We start from the raw sequence: 12,689 nt of genomic DNA on the forward strand, positions 1-12,689 counted from the left end.
TTGTCTTATGATTGGTTCTCTAGGGAAACAAAATCAGTGAAGCTTATATTTGTTTTTAGAGAGTTTTATGAAATGTTTCAATAAACTGATGCAGAACTGGAAGCACTCACTAATGGAGGACAAGGAATTTGGAAGACAGCTACCTGACCAACTCACAGGAAGATAACTATATTTATTCTCATTTCAAAGCATGATAACCCAAATGTAAGTTTGATTTATTAATTGATAATATTATTAACATCTGATGCAAGTAAAATTTTTCTGAATATAATTAAAAAATTGGTTGCTGGATGGAGCTGCTAAAAATTCAAGCCAGATTAAGACAAGGTTGTGGAACAAAGGCTATCAATTGCTTATGTCAGATGAATCTTGGTTGAAAGTAAGAAATACTAGAAAGATCTTTCCTTTATGTTGTATTGACTATACAAAGGCATTAGACTGTGTGGATCCTAACAAACTGTGGACGACATTATGACAAAGAATGGGTATTCCAGTACACTCATGAGAAATCTGTACATAGACCAAGAGACAGTCCTTTGAACATAACCAGGGGCTACTGCCTGGTTTAAAATCAGAAAAAGTATGTGCCAGGGTTATTTCACCATAATCATTCAATCTGCATGCAAAGCAAATAATCTGAGAAGCTGGCATATATGAAGAAAAAGAATGCTGTATTAGGATCAGAAGATGGTCATCAAAACAACCCGTGATATACAGATAACACAACCTTTGTTGCTGAAAGAGAAGATTTGAAGCACCTGTTGATGAAGGTCAAAGAATATAGCCTGTACTATAGATTACAACTCACTGTAAAGAAGACAAAAATCTGGACTATTGGCCCAATACATAGCATCATGCTAAATGGAGAAATGGTTGAATTTGTTAAGAATTTTATTTTAGTTGGATTCAAAATCAAGGCTCATGGAGGCAACAGTCAAGAAATCAAATTGATCAAATCTGCTGCACAAGAGCAAAGATGTCACTTTGAATGCAAAGGTAAGCTTGACTCAACCCATAGTATTTTCAATCATCTCATATGCATATGACAGCTGGATAATAAACAATGAAGATATACATTTGTATTGTAGTATTGGCAAAGAATATTAAAAGTACCATGGACTGCCAGAAGAACAAACAAATTTGTCTTGGAGTAAGTACAGCCCAAATATACATTTGGACTCCTGGTGGGGAGCCGTAGGATCAACATTAGACTGAGAACCACAAGGTCGGAAATTGAAACTCCTTGGAAACGCTATACCATGTTTCTATGAGTCAGAAGTGGCTCAATGACACTTAACAACAACAAAATGTACCTTAGAAGCAAAGATTCCTGGAAATGGACCTCTTGCTTAGCAAAATAGAGGGTCATTGAAAAAGAGGAATACCCCCAATGAGATGGAATGGCACAGTGGCTACAATAATTGGCTCAAACATTTGTGAGGATTGTGTAGGACCAGGCACAATTTCCTTCGGTTGTGCACAAGACTGTTGTGTGTCAAAATTAACTAGATATATCTGATAACAACATTTTGAAACAGACATTTTCTTTTATATGGAATAACCAATCCATCAATATTTTTATTTATGGTTTATTTGCTATTATAACCTAAAGGTCATTCTCAAAGTCTGGTTTTATAAACAACTATCTACAGTCATGAATTTAGTTTTTATAATATTCAATCATTTTAAATTTCATTTTAATAAATAACCTAAGACTTGATACTATCTTTCTTTATCCTTGAATCCTTAACTAATCATACTACCACCCTTTACTGTACAATATACCTTTTGATCATTGACTAGAAATGACATCTCTGAACTGTAATCAATATAAGAGTGTATTTCTGTTTTTAATTGTATGGCATTGACTTATCTGTCTCTTTCTGTGCTAAGTACTACATTAAAGAGCATGAATACTTTGGAATCCCCTCAGTATTACCATTTTTTAAAATGTTTTATTGTGAATTATATGATAGTTTACATGGGAGCGGACACTAGTTTTACATTCATTCTATCGTATATCTTTTCCTTGCCATGGTTGCAATCCCCTCCATGCATTATCAACTAACTAAAGGGTATATCCTACAAGCCTGCCCCGCACACCTCCCACCCCGAGTCTTCAGCACACAGTCCCTCTCCCTCTCTGGATCTAAAGTCCCCAGCTGTTCCATCACTCCACGTCATCATCTCTGCCTCCATCTCAGGCATCACTGCTTTAAAGCCTTACAATATTGATCATTGTGAAAACAACTAATACAATTAAACTATAAAGATATTTTATCGTGTTTTCTCCCCACTGAGAAAATCATAACACAAATCACACTACTCTACAATTCCCTTTGGAAGGAAACATCTTCATACTATTAAATCTCACAATATATATATCTAATATTTTCAAGAGTAGCTATATAGTTTTTAAATTGGTGTTTTTTAAACTATACATTTCATATCTTAATTGTTAAATTTAGTATGATTTTATTTTTAGTTGCAATTTAAAAAAATATATTCATTGTTCTAAGTCTTAAAAGACATTGCTTATGCTTAGTAAAAATACTTTTTTCCATATTTACTTTACTCCAGCTTTCTAAATTATTTTGTTAGTTATGAAGTTGATTCTTTTGGGTTAGAAAACCATATTTATTGTTGTTAGTGCCATCTAGTCAGTTCTGACTCAGAAGGACCCTCTGTAGGGTTTCTGAGGAGCAGTAGATGGGTTTGAACCTTACAATTAGCAGTCCAGTACTTTACCTACAGTTCCACACCAGGACCCTGAGACCATATTATCAACTGAAAATACTGCACATTGTAGAAATGCTGGGTATGAGTGTCTTGTTCTTGACTTCAATAAGTCTAGTGTTTCACATAAGAATGATATTGCTTTCCAGGTAAAAAGTCAAATTTTCTATTGCATCAAATACAGAGAGTCTATGAGATTACCTTTGGTGACCTTTTCCTTTCAGTGTTCTTTACCATTGCCTTCTTCAGTAGAGACGGTCTTTATTACTTTATTTCCTTACATGTAAAAGTGTTTTATAGGTTCTTTTGTCTTGCTCAGAAGACTAAAATGTCTCATTCCCTAAACCTTTAAGATTCAGTGAGAATTTTCCAATAAGCTGTCAAACTTCAAGTCTCCCATCTATCTTTTTTGTTTCATTTCACATGTGCTGCCGTCTGCTGCATGGGGATTTTATTTTAGATTCATATTAATCTTCTGCCGCTGTCGGCAATTTGAGCTTAAGCCGAGTATTAAAGGAGACAGGGAACATTTTAAAAGATGCACGATCCTGGTGTATACTAGACAGTGCCATTACAACTATTGATAGGACATTTTCATGAAATGAATTTATAACAAATATTCTCTGATGAGTCAACAAAATACAAGGCACTTTGAAATAATGGACGTCTAATGATGTGGTATGAAACATGATGGTAATTTTATTTCTAATATGAGTTAAAAGACAATGTTAATCTAATTTAGCTCAGTGGATTCAGCCTGCCGTAGTTTATCAATGGATACACAGTAGAATATGCTAGGAAGACATTATCCTCGAGGTTTAGGCTTTTTCTGGAACATGTATGGAGAGGATGGGAGAAGGGTAGTAGCAGAAGTATACGATGATGAAGAAAGGAAGTGACAACAAGAAAGCAAAATTTAGGTTTGTGGTTAGTGAGAAGATAAAGAAAAGGGGAGACCACTCTATTCTTACAGCCCCAGGCCATTCTAAGCAAATATTCGGTCACCGATTTCTTTCTGAAGTCCCTGGGTAATGCAAATAGTGAATGCATTTAATTGCTAACTGAAAGGTTGGAAGTTCAGTACTACCAAGGGGTGTATCAGAAGAAAGGCCTGGAAGACTACGTCTTAAAAATCAGCTGTTGAAAACTCTATGGATCACAGTTCTACTCTAACATATAAATTCACCCTAAGTCAGAATTGACTTGAGAGCAACTGGTGGGGGCAAATTTCTTCCATGGTGAAAAATGTGTTTAATTCATGTAGTGAAATCAGAAAGGTTATAGGTCAACTGAAGCAATGAAGCAAGTATTATTTGTCCTTGCCACAGAAACAATTTCATGATCTGTTCAAATTCAATAAATACGTTTTCTAACTTTCTTTCTCATTTACCTCACAATTTCTTTCTCTTTTGATGTCAGAATTTTCTCTTGTTCCTTTCTCTTTCTCTTTATCCTTGATTTCATCCTTTCGTTGCTTTCATGCTGCCCCAATCCTATTGCAAGTTCTATTGTGTTCTTAAAAATTTTTAATTGATGTCCATAGCCTAAACAACTTTATGTCAGCACTCTGAAAGCAGATGAAGAAATCTGACTTTTGATAATGCTGACAGTGTAAAGTCAATACAGTGACATAAGGTACACTTATTCAAATAAAAATGTATTTTTAGAATTTATTTTTATTGTTGTTGAGAACATATACGGAACAGACACCAATCCAACAATTTCTGTAAGTATAATTTAATGACACTGATTACATTCTTCAAGTTGTACAACCATTCTCATACTTTTCCAAGTTGCTTCTTTCCCATTAACATAAAATCACTGCCACTAATGTACTTTTTTTTTGTGTGAATTAGAACGAATAAAATATGCTTTAAAAGCTGTCCCTGGAGCAACCAATGACCTGTGACCCTATTCAGACATTTCTTAGTTCTATTTTGAGATCTTATTTTTCAATAATTATGATACATTATGGCACCAAACTCTGGTAATATAGTGGTTATGAGTCAGGCTGCTAACCTCAAGTTCAGCAGTTAGAAACTACCAGCCTTGTCTTGGAAGAAAGATGAGGCTTTCTGCTCCCATAAAGATTAACAGCCTCGGAAATCATATGCAAGGTCCCTGTGAGTCCGGAACCCACTCCAAGGCCTACCACCATTAGTTTTATGAAGACACTAAAGCTCAAAAACAAAACAAAACAGCTCTTGCTGAAAGAACTCTTTCAGGTCACAATTAAGAAAATGTTGAAACAAATAGAGGAATTGTCTGGAAAATATAGAACCTAATTTACAGTATTATTCTGTTACCATAAAACTTTAGGTTGTGTATCTTTACATTATTATGAAATTTTTAATTCATGTTAAAATACACATTGTCATTTTGATGACTGAAAGAGACTGATCAGGGGAATATATAGTAAGGAAGAACAGTAGGGAGATATAAAGTAGGGATGAAAAGTAGGGTGATTACTTGAGTCCTGGGGTGACACTGTGGATTAATGTGCTGGACTACAAAGTTGGTTTAAATTGCAAGGTTGGTGGTTCAAGCTCACTAGCCATTCATTGGAAACCTTATGCAGGCCCCTATGGGTTGGAACCAACTAGACTGCACTTAACAACAATAACGAAAAATTGCCTGAGTTCTTGGTTCTTTCTTATGTTGAACTGTGTTTTAGGTCTTGTTTGTTTTCATCCATTCCTTAGGCTTCCTCTGGCCCTTGGCACCTGCGATCCTCATCTGACCTCTTAGTTTACTAAGATCCCTTCTTTGAAAAATCAGAGATCTCTGAGATTCAAATATTCCCTACTTCTCCCCAATAAAAAATTGGCCATTTAAACTTATTTCATAGGGTTCTAATTTTTGATTAGTTGAAAACATATGGTGTCTGAGTCAGGATGTAGTTCACTGAAAGAGAGGATTTAACATAAGACTATGTATGGTAAGTAGAATGGCAAAAAGAATCTACAGAATTTTAAGCAGACCTAATGGCGTCTTGTTTCTATTTCTTTCTGCTCTTTTGTCTACTTTCAACCTCTTTGAACCCTTTTTCCTTTTTCTTGTTCTGTCTCTATTTTGCATCTCTTGTTTTTAGTTAGTTTGATCACAATTTACTTTCTCAGAATAGCTCCTTGATTTACCACACTCATCTTTATTATGCTAGGCCATTGGTTGCCAGCTTGGCATAGATAACCGTCTCCCCCAGGGGTTCCTATACCTTTCAGGGGGAAACATGTGGCTGTGACTGGGATCAGGGAGCCTTAGGGTAAAGAAGGTAATGTGTATGTCTGGAACAGATGTTTCAGGACATTTAGGAGCCTTGAAGGCTCCCAAGCTGCCCTGCTGAGTGACTGGTGAGTTTGGCAGCACATCTTGCTGCTTTTAGCAAATCCAGTGAGTTTGGGAGACACAGAGGGAATAAGGAATCTGAGAATATTTTCCTTAGCATCAGTAGCACATTGTAAGTTTCACTTGAGAATATTTTCTCTCCAGCTGAAATGGTTATTGCATTTTGCCTAGATCCCACACATCTCCGTTTCCTAGCCTGGTGTAAGCAAACACTGACCAGAACGCCTGCCTTTTTTTTTTTTTTTTTAAGTGCTTAATTGCTTAAGAATTTATCTGAAAAGATAGGTCAGTTTAGGCGAGGTCTCCATAACACATTACTCAGCATTGGTGCCTGGTTGACCTGCCCGTGTGGGTTGATGCAAGTGACCTTGATAAGAAAGAAATTCCTGCTTAAGGAACTCTGAAAATAAACAGAGTTTAAGAAGGTCATTTGTCTGTCCTTAGGTACAGACCCTTCATCTGAAAAGTCTCTAGTAGCTGATTATCCAAGGGTACCCAGACCTAGTCTCTGGGCTTCCTTCGTTCCATATCTCTCTCTCGCTCGCTTTCCCACGCACACACAGAACTTCCCTTCCACTGGAGAGGTTTATTTTTCATTGTCATTTAGCTTTATACTTGACTTTTCGGAATCAGCCTTTCTCTTTTTCCCATCTGTAACATCATTCAAACAGGCTTAAGAGTTGTAGACGTTTGTCTTTTTTGGACAATACACCTACTAATTCAGTCCCTCTCTGACTTTCTGTCTCGTTCTCTGTCTCGGTGGCACGCAAACATACACCAAATCTTTCACAACCATGTGCCAATAAATGTCTCTGAGGGCTCCTGAGTTCAATGTCACGCTGCGCAGAAGTGGAGCAGGAGTGGAGGCTGTGTGGCAAGCGGCAGGGAGAAACCTTTTCCGGCCAGCAGAGGGCATCCGCGGGGAGGCACTGGCGCGCGAGGGTTGAGCCTCTCGCCTTGCTCCGGCAGCCTCAGCCTCACAGCTCCAGCCGCGGCGGAGCTCGGAGCGCAGCCACTGAGGGCAGCGGCGGCGGCGGGAGCAAGGCGCGCAGCGGATAGCGGCGCGGGCGGGAAGCAGCAGCCGCCGCCGCCGCCGCTGCCGCCGCGACGGGCAGCTGGACTCGCCAACAACCGGCTCGGCCCCCTGTTCCCTCGGCCTCGTGTCTTCGGCGCCGGGCGGCCGGCGAGTCTGGAGCTCTCGCCGTCGCCGGCCGCGTCCTCCGGGCATGGAGGGAGGCGGCAAGCCCAACTCCTCGTCCAACAGTCGGGACGATGGCAACAGCGTCTTCCCAGCCAAGGCGCCCGCGACGGGCGCGGGGCCGACCACGGCCGAGAAGCGCTTGGGCACCCCGCCGGGGGGCGGCGGGGCCGGCGCCAAGGAGCATGGCAACTCCGTGTGCTTCAAGGTGGACGGCGGCGGCGGCGGCGGCGGCGACGAGCCCGCGGGGGGCTTGGAGGACGCCGAGGGGCCGCGGCGGCAGTATGGCTTCATGCAGAGGCAGTTCACCTCCATGCTGCAGCCGGGGGTCAACAAATTCTCCCTCCGCATGTTTGGGAGCCAGAAGGCGGTGGAGAAGGAGCAGGAAAGGGTTAAAACTGCAGGCTTCTGGATTATCCATCCTTACAGTGATTTCAGGTGAGGGCTCCCGATCCCCGCCCCACCCTCCCTCCAGGTACACCCTTCCACTCGCTTCCCAGTTCCGGGAGGGGGGCGCCGGAGGGTACCGAACGCCGGGGTTGTTGGCCGCGGGGGTGGCGCTACTGGCGGCTTCTTCTAGAGCTCGTGAGGCTCGACTCTTCTTCAAATAGTTTCCACAAAGCTGGAGCTTGAAGGATGAGTTCCTGTTGCCCGGGAACCTCCTTTGCCTCGTGAACTTTGGGGACAAATCGGGGAAGGAGAAGGCCACAGTGACCTCCCTGGATGCAAGGATGCTAAGTTGTGCCAGGAAAACTTTTACTTAGAAGATGGGTGTGTAAAGAGCAAGCAGAAAGTCACCTTAGGTGTGACACCTTTTCTCAAGTTGCTTCCCCTAGAAGTGGATCCGTCCCAAAAGGGAAAAAGACCCTCCTGAGTTTCAGGGGAGGATGGGTAACCAGAGACAGTGACTCAAGGGTCTTAGCAGCCTGTCTCACCCTGAGAAGTGTTATTCTGCTTTTTATCTGCTTATAATCACTGGGTATCCTCAATGCATTTCTCCAGAATAGTGACTGGAAGGCTTTGGAAGGACAATTTACGCTTATATAGTCCCTGAACTGGTATTTCCGTGGAGCTGGGGCCACCAGACTGAGCAGGGGCATGATAGAAAGGCTGGAGTTCCTGAAACAGAGTTAGGGGGCGTTCCCAGAGCCCCCTTCTTGAAACAGAGTGACACCCTTTCTTGACCTTGACTACAAGTCTATTTCAGAAATCTTTCCAGTTTCCCAGCTTGGGAACAAGGGCACGAGAACAAAGGCAGGGGAACTCTGCTTCGGAAATTACAATTAAGGCGTTTCCTGATCTTATTTATCAGCCGTATTTTCATTTGGTTGATTAAGCACATTTAGAGATCGACAAATGAAGGTCGTGAAGTAGATCCTGGTATTAGCGTGTGCACTTTATATTAGCTCCTGAAGAGGTTGGACTTTTCAACTGAAAACTAGTAACTCATGGTGGCCTCTATTTATTTATTTAATTTTACTGAGCTCATTCGAAACAGAATGCAAGAACAAACTAAGGAAGTATGTGTGCATGCTAAGCAGCTTTTATAGGCTTCGATTAAGCAACAAACCAATACAGCAATGAAAAAAACAGCGATACTTGAAGTTGTGTTTTTCAAACTAAGGGAAATTTTCTTTGAACTCTGTACCTTAGTGGGAGCTGTCCACAGTTCTGAATATCAATAGCTGTGAAAAATCCATACTCCTGCCACACAGAACCTTGGAGTCACTCTATCACTGAGATATATATTGTCTCAGAAAGTACCGGCCTTTGTTATTTATGCACAGAGTGAATGAATTTCAGGCCATGTATAATTTTAAGGCTATTATTTTCTAAAGGGCATAGTGTAATCCAGATGAGAAAATTAAAAAACCTAACAACATTGCCTTGAAAACTCTGGGGTAGTTCTACTATGCTCTATAGTGTAGCTATGAGTCGGAACGGCAGTGGGTTTTTTTTTTTGTGTGTGTGTGTGTGGGGGCGGTTGAAAACATTTATGGTGACGCTCTAGTGGAACAGTGATTTAAGTGCTGGTCTGTAATTCACTGTTAGAATCCGTGAGAAAGATGTGCCTGTAGCCTTAGAAACCCAATATGCAGTTCTACTCTGTCTTACAGAGTCACTATGAGTCAGAATCCAGTTATCTGCAAAGAGCAACAGATTTATAGTTCATAGATGTTAAAAAGGACCCGCTAAATAATTAAGCATGTTTCCTCCACCATAGATACTCAAGGAAACAAACTTATAAATGACCTTGTTCTAAGATGTGTAAGATTGTTATGTTATTTAGAACTTTAAAGGTTGAAATCAAGTGTAGAATATAATCTGTCTGTCAATCTCCATGGGTTGAAACATCTTTCAGTCTTAATAAGAAAAATAAGCATGATCGTCCAGAACCATAAGGGGTTTGGTATTCACATGGAAATAAAATGGTAAGCTTTGTTTATTGAATTTCACTTTCAATTATATGATTACATATGATTTTCATATTTCCTCAATAATATAAAAAGAGATCATACTTTTCAAAATGGTGACACATATAAATTTATTAAACTTTTTCTGCCACTTACTGGAAAAAAACAAAGGATCCCTTTTTAAGTATTAAAATAACGTGCCAAAATTCTTTTGATTGATTGAAATTCATGACATTAAGGAATCTCCATATTTCCCCATGGAAAGGTCCTATGACATAAAATATTTCTTTAAAACAATTAGCCCAGAAGAGAGGTAATCATTTCATTTTACCATGCATTTCTAAGAAATGGGAGATGATTAAGATATGAGCTAATCTTCTAAATAAATTCCAGTGTGGAGTAGTTTGCAATGTTCAATTTTCCATGTGCTTAAATGAAAAGAAATGAAAGGCAAAAATTAAGCATTATTATTTAGGTTTGTAAGTGAAGCATATCTGAAAAAGGTATATTTTAAAAATGGATAATCACAATATACACTGTTTTTCTTTAAAAACAAAACAAAACAAAACATCCTAGCTAAAGAGGTAATCATATAAATATGTATTTTCAGACAAAAGTCATTTATATCTCATTATTGTAACATTAATGTTTTTATATACTCTCACTACCACTATTACAGTTTGCAAAACCCATTACATGTCACCATAACGTATTGAGAAAAAGCAAAGATAAAAGAGACAAAAGTCTGATAGGATTTTCCTTCCTTCTTTTCTTTTTTTGTAAAAGAAAAGTAATGTGTGAGTGATCTAGAACAGATACTGGAAACGTTTGTCAAGATTTGTTCATCTCATGCCCTTTCTTGAAAAAGACACTTTATGGGAGGTGCTTTATTGTGCTTCTTAAAATTTTAAATCAGGTTCATTAATAATTTAGTGACTGAGACAATGACACTTAAAAATAAATTTCCATGAGATGGGGGCAGAGATACTGCGATATAAAGATAGAAAGAGGAGCTTGCCTGGATATATTGATACCTTTGCATGACTGGAGAAGTTTACATAGTCTGATCTTTTGTCACAACCACACTGCTGAGTATGTTATAAGCCCTTGACTCTAGAGCATGTTGTGATTTCAGCACTATGGCTAATGATGTAGCATCCCTTTTCAGGATGATTTCTAAGGCTGTTTCCTTTCCACTCACCTCAAGGGACAGGGCTGTGCTCCACTGAGACTCTCAGATAGCTGACTAGCTGCCTTTCAGCAGCCAGAGCCTGAGAGTGCTATTGCTGTGTCTGGCAGGTACTTTTCTCATACCTCCGTGTGTAAGTAGGGCATAGCTCTGTGTTTCCCTTCTTTCTCAGGAGAGGATAATGTTAGAAACCTTTATGGACTTAAGAAAAGAGTCAGGTTGTATCAATATTGTTAGAAATAACTGGACAGAAGATGAAGAATTCAGTCAAAATATCTCATATGCTTGTTTCTACCATGGAAACAAAGTAAAATTTGGATAGTTACATAAAAAATTACATTAATCTTTGTATACTAAGGGCATGATTTTAGTCTTAATGAATTTTACTCATGTGAAGAACATACACATATAAACATACATATGTATATTTTGAAATCACTAATGATTTTATATTTATTAGCTAAAATTTTATTTTTCATCTATTTAATAAGTAGAAAATAGTTGTCAAACATTGGACTTTCCCAGCCAGAGGGTATTTATGACATAACCATTCAAATGGATTAATAAAGTATTCAGTGCATTTTTTGGATTGTTTTTATTATGTGAATAATTTACAAAGAAAAAAAAACGGTCACAAAACTAGTTTGCAATTTCTGGAATTCTAACATTATTTTATGAGACCACTCATATGTAAGAGCGCTTTAAAAAATCATGTCCCTATTCCATGTATTGCCACCAACATCTGGCTTTCTGGGAAAAGAGAAGATTTTGTGTCATGGCTTCTTAGCTGCTCCACTGCTTTTCATCAATTAGTGTGAATAACTGTGCTAAGCTTATTATGTCGCAAGTACACAAGACTCTAGAGATAGGAGTCACTTCCGAAAGCTGTTGCCACTTCCGACATTTCATATTGCCGGTATGCATCTACAACTGTCTGAGGTCACTGATGTGTTCATTAGAAAAGGAAGGTTTCACCTGTATCACACAGCCATAATGACACCATTTGTTTCCAGGAGTTCTGCGGAAGAAAACAATCCAACCTTCTGGGGTTTAAGGACTAATTAGCTTACTGTTATGTTATCATTGCCTTGAATGCATGATGTATTCTCCCTGCAATGCCTCTTCAACTTTCTTTCCATATGCACACGGCCAAAATTAACATAAGAACTTATTGTTTGTGTTTTTAATGTGAAGTGATACTTTTTATGTCTTAAAATTCAATTAAGTTTTTCTTGATAAATTTCTATCAAGAAAATTGAATTGAAATTAAAGTGAATTATATGAAAGATTAAAGGGAAATGATTAGAAAGATTTAAAGGCATGGATTTATTGCTTTTTCTTAATTTACATGCAAGTTAAAAAACTTTAAGTTTAAAAATGTTTGAATATTCCAGGCATTTAATAATCACTACCCCTGGTAGTGTAGTGGGTTACACGTTGGGCTGCCAACTGCAAGGTCAGCAGTTTGAATCTACCAGCTGCTGTGGGAGAAAGATGAGACTCTTTGCTCCTGTAAAGATTTGCAGTCTCAGAAGCCCATACAAGGTCACTATGAGTTGGAACTGACTCAACATCATAACACCTCCACCACCACAGTGATATTACTGTTGTTAACTGCTGTCAAGTTGGTTCTGACTCCTAGAGACCCAATGTAGGGTTTTTAAGGAACGGCAGGAGAGTTTGAGCTATCGACTTTGTGATTCAAACTGACCTTGCAGTCTAGTGATTTTCCTACAGCACAACCCCTGAACTCCATAGTGATATTATACTATTCAAATAATACAAATGAGTTTCCTTTTTTTTTTTT

The 12,689-nt window shown here is 38.9% G+C and overlaps 1 protein-coding gene across 1 annotated transcript in view; it reads left to right on the forward strand.

Moving 5' to 3' along the window:
• Positions 1–7,307: 7,307 nt before the first annotated feature.
• HCN1 (hyperpolarization activated cyclic nucleotide-gated potassium channel 1) overlaps positions 7,308–12,689 on the forward strand; it is a 689,786-nt gene continuing 684,404 nt past the window's right edge. The window contains exon 1 of the mRNA XM_006865746.1: positions 7,308–7,717. Coding sequence (XP_006865808.1) covers positions 7,308–7,717 — 410 coding nt within the window. The remainder of the gene's footprint in view (positions 7,718–12,689) is intronic.

The sequence above is a fragment of the Chrysochloris asiatica genome, unplaced genomic scaffold (assembly GCF_000296735.1).
Source record: "Chrysochloris asiatica unplaced genomic scaffold, ChrAsi1.0 scaffold00082, whole genome shotgun sequence".
Lineage (NCBI taxonomy): Eukaryota > Metazoa > Chordata > Mammalia > Afrosoricida > Chrysochloridae > Chrysochloris > Chrysochloris asiatica.